A 16,764-nucleotide genomic window follows, 5' to 3' on the forward strand; every position below is an offset into this window, starting at 1 on the left:
TGTTGGCATTAATGTAGAGACACTTAAAGAGCCCTACGGCTAAGTGTGATAAATAGCTGTGAAAAAAACCAGCTATTATTGAGGCGTGGGTGCGATATTTAGTTATGGCCCCGCCAAATCCGGGGGAGGACATACAAAAAGGATCAGTGTGTAGGATCGAAGGTGATGATAGTGACACTGGTGGTAGTTATAGTAATGGAAATAGGGTTAGAGATTAGGGCAGAAGTTTATTAATAATACGGAAAATATTGTTGTATTGATATCGACTTGATACCGGCTGGTATAATGAAAAAAATTCGCTAGGCATTGTGAAATCAATGCAATGTGATTGTATGTCTTGGTATGTCATAGACAGTGAAATCCTCTTCGGTACGTCTTACAGTACAAATATAGCACAGTAGTCACGTGCCTTTCTACAATTCTAGAAAGTCCCCAAAGAATTGGTTCTGCTTGTTAATTGATAAAGGTCAAGTTCTCTATCATATTCCATTATTCAGGTATTCTAATCCACAAATAACCATCTCTGATCTGTAATTTACCTTCCAATTTACATCTTTCCACCATTAATCTTCCTCCAAACGTCGTAATACAGTGACCTGCACACAGTACTATCTCTAATTCTTCATGGACCTTACTAATAGATAAAGCCATGATTTAAAGTCATCTCCAACTCCTAGGTATTACTTTGATAGCAAGAACAAGACTGGGAAGATGGCTTCAAAGAACTTGCTAACGATTCTGTCTCATGTTTCCCACGGCTACGTCGGAAACAGAGCAACTGTGTTTCCCTTACAGTACTATGGCTGGGACGTTGATGCTATCAATACCACTAATTTCTCTAACCATCCTGGGTTTGGGACATTCGCTGGAAAGGCAAGTCCACCAGAGCTTGTAAACGACATTTTCCAGGGGCTCAAGGATATTGTAGATTTTGATGAGCATTATGACTTGATATTGACTGGATACAGCCCAAACGACGAAGTATTGCAAATCATATATAACCAGCTTATAACGGTATTCAACAGCTCGTCAAGCGCAAAGAAACCACAATGGATAGTAGATCCGGTGTTAGGAGACAATGGAAGACTATATGTCCTGGAAAAGGTGATACCAGTATACAAGGCTATTCTCAGTAGTGGATTTGTAACATTGATCACCCCAAATCAATTTGAGTTGGAGATTCTAAGTGATACCAAGATTACGGACTGGGATTCAATCAAAACGGCACTTTTAAAGATTCAGGAACTCTATAATATTCCCAACGTAGTGCTTTCTTCGGTTCTTATAGACGGAGAGATGTACGGAGTAGGATACTCTGCGGAAGCAGAGGAAGGGAAGAGAGTGTTTTACTTTCCAATTACTCAGATCCATTGTCATTTTAATGGTTGCGGTGACTTGTTCACGGCATTAATGGCCAATGCCTTCTATGAGAATAAGAATAAATTGACTCCAGCAGTTTTGGGAGATGTTTTGGTGAAGTTGAATCTTATTTTAGAGCATAGTTACAAGGCTGAAGTGGAAGAGAATGGATCCACCGAGGTGAAGTCGGTGAAGTCTCTTCGGATCATTTCACTGAGAGAGGTTTTGTTGGAAGATAATAGAGAAGATATAATTGGTAGAGTGAGTTATTTGGTTGGAGTATGAGGAACGAAGTCCCAGGACTTTCACCTCGAGCCCAACTTGGAAAGGGCAGTAAGTCTCTCTAAAGGTTTTTACATTATACATTAGCATATTGATATTAGACGGGGGCTTCCCGGCTTTCTGGAACCCCTACAAAGACCCTTTATCACATCCGTAATAAAAAATAAAGAAAAATAGATCGAAATGAAAGATACCGTAATAATCATAGATCCGATTCTAATTACGACATTCTGCTCCATTTCCACAGTGACAATAACGACGCCAGATTCAATGTGTCAATCGTAACCGGACTTCTGTCTCGTGCCATAATAAGCATCATAATAATCATAATAATAAGCATAATAAGCATAATAATAATTCTACATTTAATTTTTAAATTACATTATATATAGAAATAACGGAGATTGTTCTCCACAACATGTCCCCATAATATACACCACAATTAACATACAAAGCAAGACAAAATAAACTACTACGACCTACTACCACTACTCTCACTATTACTACTGCGACACCGTCTCCACACGACAACCACCAAACTGCCAAGTTCTAGCGGGCTTCTCTCTAATTTTCACGGTATTTCACGCTATTTGCCCTACGCATTTTCGCTTCTCCCCGATTGACCCTCACTTACTCCATACATACTAATCTACGATCACCACCACTACTACTACTTCTCTTACCACTCCCTTACCATTCTCTTACCATTCTCTTACCACTCTTACCGTTCTCTTACCTCTCTCTTACCACTCTCTTTCCTCTCTCTTACCTCTCCCTTACCACTCCTTTACCACTCCTAAAGCCCCCTCCCACCTCCCCATCCACACCTTACAACTCCGGTTGGAAATCTTGCATCGGCACCAAAATATACACACTTACTCAGTCACATCTTCCTCACTACTGCGTCTCGGATCTTGTGCGCGGTCATGACTCCAACTCGCACCATGTGCACACCGCAAAAAACGTTGGGATTTCATCACTGGCACTGGCTGGGCGGCTACGATAAGATAAAACTAATAGACAACATCGCCACCTTCAAGTGAAACCAAGAGGGTATAAACATATAACATCAAGGGATTTCTTGTTCATCAGAACTCATACATTAGCAGCAAGTCGCCATGAAGGTCAAAGACAAAGCCAAAAAGTCGGATTCCTCGCATCTTCCATTGTCCCATGGGCTTGTTGCTACGTCTTCTAATGTTGGCAGCAGATCACGAAACGTGATGGTTGTGATTATATCTTTCGTGATATTGGGTTTTATTTCATTCACTACTTTGTTCCCAAAGAACGTCGCGTTCGGATTCCCCGTGATACTACCAGCATTTGACGATTTCACGTCAACAGTCAGATCCAGCGTTGGTGCTGTGTTTGCTGATCTGAGCGCTAAGCCGAACCCGGTCCAACTCTCTTCCTCAAATCAGCAAGAGAACCATTATCAAGATCAACAACAGCAGCATCCCTTGCTTAACACACTAAACGCTGATACGACGTTTGAATTGAAGCACATTTTCCACCATGGAACGGGCCCCGAAAACTACCGTATCCACCGTCGTGTGGACATTACACCACAGTATTTGGCACAACATGAGGAGCACTTCACTGAGTTGACTCGGTCGTTGTCAAATGATGTCAAAATAGAAGATACAGATAACTTAGAAGAAGTCTACACTGCCATGGACTGGCCAAAGATACATAAGGGTAAAAATCCGTTCTCAATTCAGTTGCCTATTCGCAAGTCATCTAAGAAAGGTAAAGTTGTAAGATTGAAGGAGAGACATACCGAGAACTTCCTCGATTCCTATCTCTCATATGCTGCAGAGGTCAGAGGTGATCCTAAAATCCTCAACAAGATTGAATTGGAATGGGAAGATGAGATGGAAATTGAGGTCCCTAATATGAAAGACAGAGATACGATCGTTTCTTTGGCTACTATCTCTTCCAACGCATATGTAAGGTTTCCTCTTGACGATGATGAGAAGAAAAAGCTGGACTGGATTGATGTGGGTGATTGGACTCCAGATGAGAATAACACTGACATAAACTTCGGTTGGGAAGATATCGGATTAAGAGGTCATGTGTTTGTAAGTAAAGACAACAAGACTGTCGTAATTGGAATCAAAGGAACATCTGGAGCTGGACTACCAGGTGGAGGTAGTGATGAAACCAGTGGAAATGACAAGACTAATGATAATCTCTTGTTTTCGTGTTGTTGTGCCCGTGTGGGCTATATGTGGACTACAGTTTGTGATTGTTATGAGAAAACATATACTTGTAACCAAGATTGCTTGGAAAAAGAGTTAATGAAGCAGGACAAATATTATCAAGCTGCTTTAGATATTTACCGTAATGTCACAGCTACATACCCTCCAGAAACAACGGATATCTGGGTCACTGGGCATTCATTGGGTGGAGCATTAGCCTCGTTGTTGGGTAGAACTTATGGATTACCCGCAGTTGCTTTTGAGGCGCCAGGTGAAATGCTAGCTACCAAGAGATTACATTTGCCGCAACCACCAGGAATTCCTAAGTTCATGGAGAACATTTGGCACGTTGGAAATACTGCAGACCCTATTTACATGGGTGTTTGTAATGGTGCTTCCAGTACTTGTAATGTCGCAGGATACGCAATGGAAACAGCATGTCATACTGGCTATCAATGCGTTTATGATGTGGTTTCCGATAAGGGCTGGAGAGTCAACTTATTGAACCATCGTATTCACACAGTCATAGATGATATCATTTTGACATATAACGAAACTGCACCATGTGTAGAACAACCACCATGTCGTGATTGTTTTAATTGGAGGTTCACTAGCCACGATGACAACGAGCCAGACGAGCCAGAATTGCCTAATCCTTTGAAGCCTAAGCCGAAATCTTCTACTACAAGTAACCGGCAAAATAAAGAACGCACTGATATAGCGACTGCTTCAACATCAAGTATTGTGACAACAACATCCACAACATCTGATGAGACTGGTACACCAACAGAGGAGCCAAAGAAGTGCTTAGAAAGGACCTGGTACGGATGGTGTACCAAGTGGGGTTACGATGACGAGGAGGAGGTAAAAAGCTGAATGAGCAAACATTTAGGGTGCAATTTAATTACTGCAAAATGAGAAAACGTAGAGACTAAAGAGGGAGTAGAATAAAACTACGATAATTCCTCAATCACAACTATTACTGGGATACGATTCACTTTATTTCATTGGAACTTTAGAATTGTTAGGATATATTTTCATATATAAATGGGTAAATAGGCATATTATATTAATTTATTATCATTATTGAACGATACGAAGTATTATTATGGATTTACGAAAGCTTAAGTGTTGCTATTAATTGCTTTTACGCCTTGTCACAAGGCTATTTTTTACTAATTTGCTTCATTTAACTACTACGTAGATGATTCCACTTGTGCTACTATTATTAGAGTGCTCTAACTAATTTAACCACCGTAGACGATGACTTTGCGATGACCTTTGGCTTAGCCACTTCTAAATCTGGCATGCTCGAACCGACCCAAGAAAATCGAAATTGAGGTGATCTCGAACGCATCAACCAATTACTCTTCCACTTTCTATTACATTGCATCCGATTTCTACATGCTGTGGACACAGCCAGGGTCACCCGAGACCTCTCAGCCGAATTTCGAGGCAATCGCTGCTTGGAAATAGAATCGCCGTTGGAACGGTTCATCTACATAGAATATCTGCACCAGAATCCCATTACCATCCCGGGCCCTCCCATTACATCTCCCAAACCATCCCTCGCAGGCACCACTCGTTCCATACACCGACGGTCTGCCCATCTGAAATTTTCATCTATTGTCTTAGCTAATCAACAAATAGCCAATTTGTAAACACAGCACGTGCATACAAAATCCTTCATTTCTCTGCAAAGCCACCGCTGCATCGGAGCCACTACAATTTCCAATGTCTAAATTCGCCGGCTAGCTGCCCTTGGTTAAAACCAGTCCTTGGCTCATAGCAATGTTTGCTGCATACCGTCCTAACAGTTCTCATTCTCCTGTACCGACCCAGTTCCAGCCTTTCATCTCGAAACACATACATAATACACAGTGGACAGACTCGATGCGGCAAGTGCGACTTGCCTAAAAGGGAGGCGGATGAATGACGTTTGTATTTACGTTTCACACCGAAACAGAAGGTCCAGCGGGCTGTATGCCGGTGTGTGCTGTTTCTGGTGCGTGAGGCTCACCTATCAAGTGCTATTAGGATTTATTTTTATTTTTCTGGATTGTTGACCCGTATTATTGTTAGTGAGCTGGTAAAGGGACGAGAAAGGCCATGGCATAGAAGACAAGAAACAGTAACCATAACAGCAACCAAAAGAGCTATGAAATACAGACTTCAACAGCTCCATCTCCTCCATGCCCACTCCATGCTTGCGAAATCTGGCCCAAATTCCTCGGTCTGGACCCCGTTCGGGACCCCTTCTCATTCAGGGCCCTCTGCGAAATCCATCCTGATAACCCCATACTCTCTACCCATAGGCCGGTGCCATCTCGCTGTGAAATTAGGCTGTACTGGGTAAACCATAACAAACCATCACTTGCTGTACCTACCACACCGTACATAATAACTTCTCTACATACACACCCCCAGCTCCGTCCTCCATTCTGGCAAATTTCAATGCACATCATGGAACTGGGATTTCCACATTGGAATCCGGATTGTTACATTTTTGTATATATTTAGTATTATGACCCTATTTTCTGTGCTGTTCGATGACAACTTTTTTTGTTTTCTGAACCTTTTGTACCAATTGCTTTCAGTTTCCGTACTTTTCGACGATATCCAACTCGGTGTATTCTGTGTTTTCTACCTGTCTGTCCTCATTGTCCTCACTGTCGTCAGCTCCAGTTACTATCAACTCACCAACTATCACCGTCTCCAACCTCCCACAACAGCCCCTCGCTCCTCCCACATTCTCATCGACTCCTGTCCACACAAATCCTCCACTATAAACTTTTGTTAGTGTGGTGATTTTTTTGAGGCCGCCGAAAAAAACATAAATACCAAGTCATCTAACCCCCTTTTTCTGGGTTGATTGTTTGTGTAGCCGTCCATTCTAACACCTAGTACAATTCAATTGGTGTTTAGACAACACGACCATCGCCTTAAGACCACCGTATCTCAGAAAACGGAAGCCTTACCGCCCAAAATTGCGTTTTTCCCCTAGTTATACCATTCCGTATCCGTCACACAATGAGAGCTAGTCACACTGTCATTAACTTGTTCTTCTTATCAGGTACCATCCTTCTCCTCATCTTCATCATCTTGTCAGGATCTTCCCACCACTTCCCATTGGACAGATTCTACTGGCTTTCTGCCGACACTTCCGGTATTCGTAATGCTCCAAACAAGTCTGCCTGGACTTTCTGGGGTGTCTGTGAAAAGAACGACTTCACCAGCTGTACCTTGGGCCCAGCCTACCCAATCTCTCCAGTTGACAACTTCTCCACAACCAACGGTGTCCCACAGAAGTTCATTGACAACAGAGACTCTTTCTACTACTTGACCCGTTTCTCGTTTGCTTTCACCATCGTTGCCCTTTGTTTCAGTGCCTTGGCCCTCATCATTGATGTCCTCGGTTTCTGTTTCCTTGTTGTCGACAAGGTTGTCATCTTCTTGGTCACCGTCGGAGCCTTCTTCTTGACTGCTTTCGCCGCTTTCCAAACCGCTACCGTTGTCTTGGCCAAGAATGCTTTCCACGATGCTGGCTTGGATGCTCACATTGGTGTCAAGTCCATGGCTCTCTTGTGGGCTGCCGTTGTTTGTTTAGGTATTGTATGGCTTAACACCTTCTCCTCCAACATTGCTAACTCCTACAGAAAGCACATTGACAGAGTCAATGCCAACAAGGCTGCTGAAGCTGGAATCATTGAGCCTGGTGCAGCTAACGACCAAAGTTCTTTCACTAGATCCACTCCAGCTGAAGAGCACAAGGAGGAGGACAACAGCGGTGGAATCAGATTTTTCAAGATTAAGAGAAACCACAAGACATCTGATGAAGAGAGTGTCTAAGCTTTCTGTAATATTGAAAGTAGTTGATACCTTTTCTTAGCACTGTTAACTTTTGGCATTCTGCCGAAGTGTCCAAATGACTAACTACTTCATTTGGAGGAGCTCAAGCGTGAGCAATGAAAATTATATACTGTGAATGCTAGAGCATTCATGTCTAATGTGAAACAAGCTCGAAGTCATTGTATATGGTGGAGCACTTGTCTCTAGTAATATATCTTCCTTTTTGTTGATATTCCCTTTCTTCCGTTAATCCTTTTAATTTCTTTAATTTTTATACTCTGTATTTGTTCCATATCCTTAGTATTATACCAGTATATAAAACCAGTATACATCTACCAGTGAAATAGAGTAAAGATTGTAAAGAGAGAGAGAATAACACACTTGCATGGACTTTTCACAACTTAATCCAATGGAAAAATCCCTTCTTCATTATGTCCATTAGAGAAGCATAGGTACCGGGAAACCGACTCCTCGAGGCAACTACCACACTTTTGCGGTGAGTTTCTGTACCGAGCAGATTCTAACATTTTTGCAAATACTAATCCAAATTACTCATCTCCAATGGGATGAACTATATAATTGCATCCTTAATAATATCCAAATTTCTGAATAAATAATACTGTCAATATTGAAACAGAAAGGTTCAAATTATTGACAAGAAAAGTCATTAAAAAATGATATTACTTTTACTGAAGGCATTCTGTCTATATAATAAGAAATCATCATAATTTATTAGAATTGTCAAATTCAAGTCACTATTGGGGTAACATGTGAATGTTGTATCTCATTGAAATTATGTATAATTAGCAATTTTTTTGCAATAATCGCAACCGACCTTTTTCAGCAAGGGATGCACGAAACAGTCCACTAAGATGAAAGAGATAAAACTAGCACATGATTGGGTCGGAATTATCTATTCGTTGGATAAGGATAATCAGGCCGAGTCTGGTCTTTGGTCTTACTATAGAAAGAAATGGGCTAACTATATCTTACAGAAGGTGATAGCAATTTTATGATGTAAACAACTTGTAGACGACTCGCGGGGCTTTTTAGAAAAGACACATGATTTCATCCAGCATGATAGCAATTAAAGTTTGAACTGCTGTAATATAAGCATATCTCAGGCATGGAAGCTCCAGACTTCAGAGAACACTAAATATAAAAAAATACCGTCATTGATAGAAGTCTTTTTTACATAGCAACAGTAGAGTCTCAATACGGCGAGTTTACCGAGAATTGAACAACAATTATCCGACAATATGCCAAAGTACGGCAAAACCGAGCTCGCAGACACGACGGCGGTAGTTCTTGGCCTGCGTCACCTTGACCTAGTCAAACAGACGAAGAAACCCTATATCTACAATGGCAAGAGAATCACGGCTCATTTATTACAATAAATCGGATCGGCCCATGGTCATCAATTTCATTCACGTGATTGGATTAGGTCCGCCGATGGATTTGAACCGTTGGTAGCCAATCTTATTCCCAGTATTATCAGGAAAAGAGCACTTATTACCTGATTTTCCCGTTAGCGTAATGCTCGGGAATTCACGTCATCCACGTCATGAATACATGTCGTTATACATGGAAAGCGGTGTTAAAACTCTCCTATATGCGATCATTTTGAACCCCAACGGAAGCTAATTACAGTAGCCATTTACAAACACCTCGCCGGAGTTTATTCCTAAAGGGGCCCTCGGGGCAACTATTCCTTCACTACCGACAATTTATTACCGAGAATGATCATTCACCAGGGCCTTCGTTAGTAATGTATTGGACGACGGTGGAAAGTCGAAATAAGTGTTGGCATACCACCGACGCTACCACCGGTGCATACCGAGGGCCATCAAGCGAAAGCAACCGGATTACAGGTTGCGGTGGGTCCATGATGAATTCCGCATACCATGAATAGTGGAGTTGCAGTGTATTACAGTTAATTTGCCAAATAGGAGTCCGTAGCAATTGTAGAAACCATTACCAGACCCCACCACGGGTGGCATCTCTCAACCCCACACCGACAAGAAAAATTGTGCTCGTATTACGAACGAATTGGGAGGCATTTCTGTTTCCACGACCCCACTGGACCTGCCCAGACAAAGGACAAGAAAAAGCTTAGCCAATACAACATGAAAATACACGATACAACACAGGAAGCTGGGAACGAAGTTGGAGAAAAGCTGATCCCAGGAAATACTCCAGAGTTGATATGTGTATAAAACGATAACCATGTACAGGAGATAGACGTACAAGCGTGGGGCATGTCTTTATACCCAACATCCTTCGACCCACCATTGAGTACAGGATGGGAACTATTAACCAATATGGGGAAACGTTGTCGATATTAATAGATACAGAGGTTGATTGGCAATTTCATGTGGGAGAGATACGGTTTAGGGAGGCATTCTACAGAGAACTCTTGTCCTGCTGTGATCGAACATACGATATGCAGAGAAGAGGTGAGAATGCATTGGGGACAATAGAAAAAAGGATGATGGATGAATGGGACGATAGAGAGGTTCATAGAAGCTAAGGAACGGCGTTCAGAAGGGAGCTAGGCGGATGTGTGTATGTGTATGATAAGACCTCATGGCGGGGAGAAATTCGTAGATTGGGAGCTTTAGCTAGGGGGTACAATTAAATGGTAACGGAAGACTTGAAGAGCATCATTTGAAAATAAATGTTGCCTAATGCCAGAGAGCGGGACGATTGCGTAGTGTATCTGATATAACAGATACAGATAGAGTGAGTCAGAAAAGATCTGTAGATTTTGAACCAGACATGCTTTGGAGAGGCTTTGGGCCCAGCTTCGCTGCACCGTTGAGCAGGTCAATTGGCCCTGACACCTGCGTGGAACATTATCAAGAACTCGTTATTGGCCTTATCAGTCATCCCGGTCGGGTTAAGGTAGTAGAAAATGTAGGCCCTATCCAGACCAATTTTGGCCAATACTAAAATGCTATCGGCATCGCCGTTCTATTGGCAGTAATATTAGTATTATTATTACCAGGGAGTAATTCCGGTTGACACTGTTCCATGGCCGGCGGTGGATTACGAGGGTGACTGCTGGGGTTCACCTGAGGACGAAAGTTGGGGACCACGGTGAAGGATGAAATACAAGGCGACGACTTGGGTGAACGGCAAGTGTATGGCAAAACCCTTTGGACCACTAGACTAAACTTTTGCCCAGGAGACATTCCCACATCACGAACTCTGTCCCAGTCTAAAATAAAAACCACCCAATTCCACCACGTTGAAACAACATCATATGGGCATTAACGCATATGGCCCCAGTGCACCAACCCATCGCATACTGGTAGCGGTATCCTCACCACCGCTCCTCACGTCCTAAGTAGGTAGTCACTACAGTGTCTATATTCACTACTCATTACTCACGGTCTCTCTATATGCTCACGACGACTCACTAGTCACGACTTGCTACTCGCTACTCACTACTCTGCTCTCACCACTTGCTCTCACCACTACCACCTGTTACAGGTCTAATACGACTAATACGACTAATCCTGGACGGTACATTTGCTTTCCCTCACTCTCTCACTCATTCTCTCACTCTCTCTGCCATTTCCGTCCTCCCCTCCATCATCCCACCCTCGGACCGGCCCTGATTTCTTTTCCTCCTACCCCGTTTCTTTTTTCTCCCCAACCAGAATTCCGGATTAATTTTATTATAAAACCTTTTGACTTCACTAAGATGCAATTTGGAGCTAATAGATTACTGTAAGATTGATTGCTAGTTATATATTGGTGTGTTGGCCACATAGACAGTCCCCAGCGCCAACTACCACGCCGTTGTAACGGAATCATTCAAATCTCCACAAATTCTCCAACTACAATACCTGGCTTGTTCTTGTCTATCACTACCCACTGTCAATTATTAGCCTAGTAAACAGTGCAGTGTTAGCGAGGGAAGAAAATTAGCCGCTATCAGTAGAATTCGATAAAAACTGGGTAATCAGGCCAGTTCTAACCACCAGGATTCGTCAGTTGCTACTCAAATCAACGACTCACAACGAAGACCTTGCAATAAACTCCCGTTGACCGAAGTTTAACCAGATCAGTTCATCATTAGTTGTTCATTACTAGTTAATTTGTGACAATTTAACCTACTACTTTTGATTACCAGTAATTTATCTTTACTGCTACACCAGTTAAATTGATACTTCTTCACAATGGTAGTCACTGATAAGCACTCGTCGACCCACCACCACATCAAAAACCTCTTCAAGCGTGATGCGCCGCCAGTGGCCCCATCGAACTCTCATACGGGCATCACTAAGCTCTTCCATCATCATAATGATAAACTGGCCGTGCTGGCAGCCAACGGAGCCGCTGTAGCCCGTGATGCCAATTACGTTCTCTCGTCTAATGATGGCCAGGGACATTCACCAACGGCACTTACGGGTGAGCAAGCTCCTGCTGCCACGCCAGTAAGTCGTACTCCCAGCTCTCTCTCTATTAAGAGAAGAAATACCAACCCAGCACGCTTGAGAAGCAACAGCGAACACAAATCACACTCTCCTGATTCAAGCACTCCAAAAGGTCATGCACATGCACCAAGTCTTAGCTCAGCAAACCTTCTGAGCTTGACTCGTGAACCTAAAAAGCTTACGAAAGCAGAAACTATTGCACACATCCAGAATATGAACCAGAAGAATGCTAAATCCGCCGTGAACAAAGCTCCCCCACAACCATCATCTACTTCAAGCTCCATTCATGGCGGAGCCGGAGAGAAAATCGTCTACAACCCTTATGGAATCAATAAGAACCCTACACAAGAAGGAGGACCAATGAACGCATCATTCTATCTTAGTGGTGTGGGCGATGGGGAGAGGGTCTTGGCCAACCCTATTAGGGACCCAAATGACTTCCTTCCAGATGACATGAAGCAAGAGCATGTCAATTTACTTGAGTGCTACGAAATTGATGCTAACACCAAAAAGCTCGGATATGGTGGTTCTTCCGATGTTAGAATAATTAATGCCATCAACCACAAGAAATCAGTATATGCCTTGAAGAAGATGACTATGCTTTCAAAGGAAACCGACGAGGAGTTTTACCAAAGAGTCACTAAAGAGTACATATTCCTGAAGAAGGCTGCTGCTTCAAGACATATTGTTGATGTACTTGCTTTGGTGAAAATAGCTTCTCAAACTAACCTTACTAGGGGTTGGGGTATTGTTCTAGAGTACTGCAGTGGAGGAGATCTCTTCTCTGCAATCACCAAACCAGGCTGGAAACGTACTCCATTGGCTGAAAAATACTGTATCTTCAAGCAAGTTGCTTATGGTATGAAGTATCTTCATGACATTGGCATTGTTCACAGAGATATGAAGCCCGAAAACGTCCTCATAGATGCCAATGGTGTAGCCAAGTTGTGTGATTTTGGTGTCTCTGATTGGGGACACGAGGTACCAGACGATCTCACCAGTCCAGTCAAGCTTTCTACGGCATATGTCGGCTCTCCTCCATACTCTCCTCCAGAAGTCATGCTTCTTAAAGACAAGTCTCATAGTGAAGTCAAAAATTTCGCCTACGATATGTTTAAAATGGACCATTGGGGGTTGGGAATGCTTCTTTTCTGTTTGATATACGCTGGTGTGCCGTTCCAAAGTGCCAGCCTCAATGACCATGCATACAGAGAATATAAATTTACACATAACAGATACTGTTCGGACCATACAACATTCAGAAACTGTGATGACTATACAAAGGGACCTGGCTCAGAGTTCAAGTGGGCGGCCCAATTCCAATCTACTGGTGCCTCCAGAGTAGCTTGGAAGCTCTGTGACCCCTCTGTCACACATAGATACAATTTAGAACAGTTATTCAACGATCCATGGTTCCAGGGCTTGGAAATGTGTTTATACGAGCACCCAGACCAAACTGTTAATCCTTTTGTGATTCCTGGAACAGGAGAGAGCGCCAATGGATACAACTCTAATAATTCTTCCGTACCTAACTCTAGAGCTCCATCCAGAAGAGGAACAATTGGCCAAAGAGCACAGGTCGAAGAAGAGGATACATTGCACACACCATATAGAAGCATGTTGGATTTGGTAAGCCAGGGAGTAAAAGCTGCTCAGATCTCACCACAACATCAAGCACCCGATGAAATACTACTTGATGGCAAACTCATCAATAACCAACCGCCTCCCTCCCCAACCGTTGCCGTAACTCCTACAAAGAAGGATAATGACTCAATTGTTTCGAACGCTTCTTTAAACCATACCCCTATTAAGAATGGCCATTCTGGTCGTCCACACAGCAATTCCAATCCTACTGAAAGATATGCCAGTGACCATACCACAAGTAGTTCTAATGCTTCTATCCACTCGAGTGACAGCTCTACCAGAGTTAGATCAATGTTGGATCTCGTCGTAGATCCTTCAAAAGATAGTTCCAACTTACCGGCAGTAAAGGAAGATACTGTGGCAGAGCAACCAGTATTGACCAATGCAGAAGACGAGGACTCAAAGCCTGTTGAAGCTAGTAATAGCAAAGATGAAAAGTTAGAATCCAAGGAGAATGGAAATAGCGACAAGGCTGACAATGCAGATGATCGTGTTCTCGATGGCGAGTCTTTCTTCTCTACCTTAGAATCTGAAAATAAGAAGCCATTGCTTCGCACTTCGTCGCAGTTGAAATTAGATTCCAACGGAATGTGTGAGTTAGGCTACAAGATTAAGAAACATCACCACAACGAAATTAGTACTGTTGCGATGTCGGGCTCAATTTCAAGAAGAAGATGAGCTTGTGGAAAGGGTGAGCTGAACACCGTTGAAAGCTTCTCTTCCAATAACGAGGACAAAGTGTCAATAGATGTCTGTATGGACAGTTAGTTTCTATTTCTTGTGTGCTTTATTTAAAAATTCAATGGGCTCTGTAACGACGGTTTATGTTAGTGATAAGTGTTCATATATTTGCAAAAGTGAAAAATAATTGTGTTGATTCTTATTTATTCTGATACATTCTTTAGATATTTATTTCTTTTCGATATACATATATTCCTATACCTATATATATAATACACTTTCTTTAGAGGAGTGATGTAGAATGAGGGAGTATAGTATACTGCTAACAGTGTTATTAAGACCCAAGTAATGGGCTATTTAATGAGAGAAGAAAGCAATCTTACAGAGATTTAAGTAGGGTTAATATTAGGAACTAGTTTTAATGAGAAGCTATTTAGGAAATCGCTCTTCTTCGCTAGAATACACATATTTGTGGAGAGATTAAATATTTATGAAGAGAACGAAAAAGGTGGAAATGATATCGTACAGACTCGTCTCTATGATGCTTAAGATGATCTGTTCAGTAAATTTATATACTAATTGGCACTTGTTATTTCGTAGTTCACCTTATTTAAACTCTATTTTTCTTAAGCCCATACCATCTGAATAAGTCAGACACTTCACTATAATTATGCTCTTACCATGTTGTTTGGAGGTTCCGCTTCATCTTCCACTATTCATAGCACTACAACGCTCTCTTCCACTACAAACTGTTTTATGAAAGACTTTTATTTTTACACACTTTTTTATATAAAAAGAGATACCCGAAAGATTAATTAAACATGTAAAGATGACAATATATTAACAGTTGTGATAAATATCCGTTTAACTAACTTAAGCTTCTAAAGCAACTCTACCCTTTGGATTGGTGACCTTGACACCGATCTTCTTGGCCTTAGCGACGATTTCAACTCTGTTCTTGGCGGAGATGTTGTGGGCGATTTCAGCAGCGTAGGTCTTGGTGTGCAATAAGAGAACATCTAAGTCCTTGACGTTGTTAACCAAGAAGACCTTGTGGCCAGATGGAGACAAGTGCTTGGTCTTTCTGTTGGAACCGTAACCGATGTTTGGTTGTGGGATGGTTCCTCTGAATCTTCTTCTGACACAAGAGTCGATACCCTTTTGCTTTCTCCAGTTCTCAGCGACACGGTGGTATCTGTCAGAGTGGTGTCTCTTGAATGTCTTGGTGTATTTCTTGACAATCTTTGGGTGTGGTAAAGAAGCAGCCACTAGATAAATTGTTAGTAATTCGTTTTTTGTAATGGTTAAGATGAAGTAGACTTTGGTGTGGAATGAATAGTGTTATACCGTTTTGTATGTCCTTGATGTGATGATATAGATATGATCGCATTGTATAAGTTTTTGAGCTATGAAGTTTTAGATTGGATGATTCGACTTTGAACACTGAAGATTCTAGTCAGACCTTATTCAGTTATGTCTCCTTATTACTAGCTTTCAATACTGGATTATGTTGATTCGTCCACTTTTCTTGATTCCCTTCAAACTCAGTATGCAACAATGCTTTTTATAACCTTTCGATGAGTGTTTTTGGCACTTGAAGACAACCATTCCAATGAGATTGATCGTCTATTGTGACCCCTTGGGTCTTGATTAGCATTCCTCCAGAATGACTCTTTTCACATCGTAGTTCTCATCTTTTGGCGTCTTTGATCATAACTCTGGATCTTTTCTCAAACTCATTTCCATTATTCAATCTGCTACAACAATACAATACATCGCCGGTAAAACACAACATTTCATCATTTTTTAAAGCGACAGAATCGACTGTCTGCTCTAATAACCCTCTATCTACTCTCCTCTATCCTCTTCTCTCTCTCATTCAACATACTTTTGATGTTTGGTCGTTAATACTATAGAACTCAGAACAGAATACAGTAAAACGTATATATAAAAATTTTCACTTTTCTACGATTACCCGCTGAGTCTCACACTGAGAATTGAGCAAAGCGAGAGGGAAGAAAATTGTGATTGTAGAGGAGATGGTGTGTACAGGAGTTGGGAGGAGAGGAGTGTGTAAGGAGATGGGTCCTACACGGTGACTGGGACGGGGACACAGAGAGAGAGCGGGAGGAGAGAGGAGCAGACAGTGGGAGTGGGAGGAACAGAGAGAGAGAGAGAGAGAGAGAGAGTGACGAGAGATGCTGTAGTGTGTACCTGTGTATTGTTCCTGTGTGTTGTACCTCTGTATGTGTAGAATTGTATGTAGTGTGTAGTGTGTAGTGGAGTGGTACTTCATGCAGTAC

General features: G+C 42.0%; 5 protein-coding genes across 5 annotated transcripts; 4 read left to right on the top strand and 1 right to left on the bottom strand. All coding sequences in view use genetic code 12, as the record gives it.

Annotated features, from left to right (window-relative positions):
- The first annotated feature begins 672 nt into the window (after positions 1-672).
- Positions 673-2,081, top strand: RJT20DRAFT_126193 (putative pyridoxal kinase). The gene has a single exon (XM_064916690.1). The coding sequence runs from the start codon at positions 712-714 to the stop codon at positions 1,642-1,644; it is 933 nt and encodes a 310-aa protein (XP_064776289.1). The 5' UTR covers positions 673-711; the 3' UTR covers positions 1,645-2,081.
- A 588-nt stretch (positions 2,082-2,669) lies between these two features.
- On the top strand, positions 2,670-4,911 carry ATG15 (triglyceride lipase). The gene has a single exon (XM_064916691.1). It carries the CDS (start codon positions 2,760-2,762, stop codon positions 4,716-4,718), a length of 1,959 nt encoding a protein of 652 aa, XP_064776290.1. The 5' UTR covers positions 2,670-2,759; the 3' UTR covers positions 4,719-4,911.
- Positions 4,912-6,872: 1,961 nt separating this feature from the next.
- On the top strand, positions 6,873-7,691 carry SUR7 (Sur7p; the record flags this gene model as incomplete). The annotated part of the gene is made up of 1 exon (XM_064919491.1): positions 6,873-7,691. One exon carries the CDS (start codon positions 6,873-6,875, stop codon positions 7,689-7,691), a length of 819 nt encoding a protein of 272 aa, XP_064776291.1.
- Positions 7,692-11,695: 4,004 nt separating this feature from the next.
- On the top strand, positions 11,696-14,730 carry PTK2 (protein kinase). The gene has a single exon (XM_064919606.1). The coding sequence runs from the start codon at positions 11,879-11,881 to the stop codon at positions 14,456-14,458; it is 2,580 nt and encodes an 859-aa protein (XP_064776292.1). The 5' UTR covers positions 11,696-11,878; the 3' UTR covers positions 14,459-14,730.
- A 482-nt stretch (positions 14,731-15,212) lies between these two features.
- Positions 15,213-16,592, bottom strand: RPL32 (60S ribosomal protein eL32). Its single transcript, XM_064916692.1, has 2 exons — positions 16,350-16,592; positions 15,213-15,729 (listed from the first exon to the last, which is right to left on the bottom strand). Coding segments are annotated over exons 1-2 (396 nt in total). The 5' UTR covers positions 16,351-16,592; the 3' UTR covers positions 15,213-15,334.
- Positions 16,593-16,764: the final 172 nt, after the last annotated feature.

This window comes from Scheffersomyces xylosifermentans (assembly GCF_036884685.1).
Source record: "Scheffersomyces xylosifermentans strain CBS 12540 chromosome Unknown RJT20scaffold_2, whole genome shotgun sequence".
NCBI lineage: Eukaryota > Fungi > Ascomycota > Pichiomycetes > Serinales > Debaryomycetaceae > Scheffersomyces > Scheffersomyces xylosifermentans.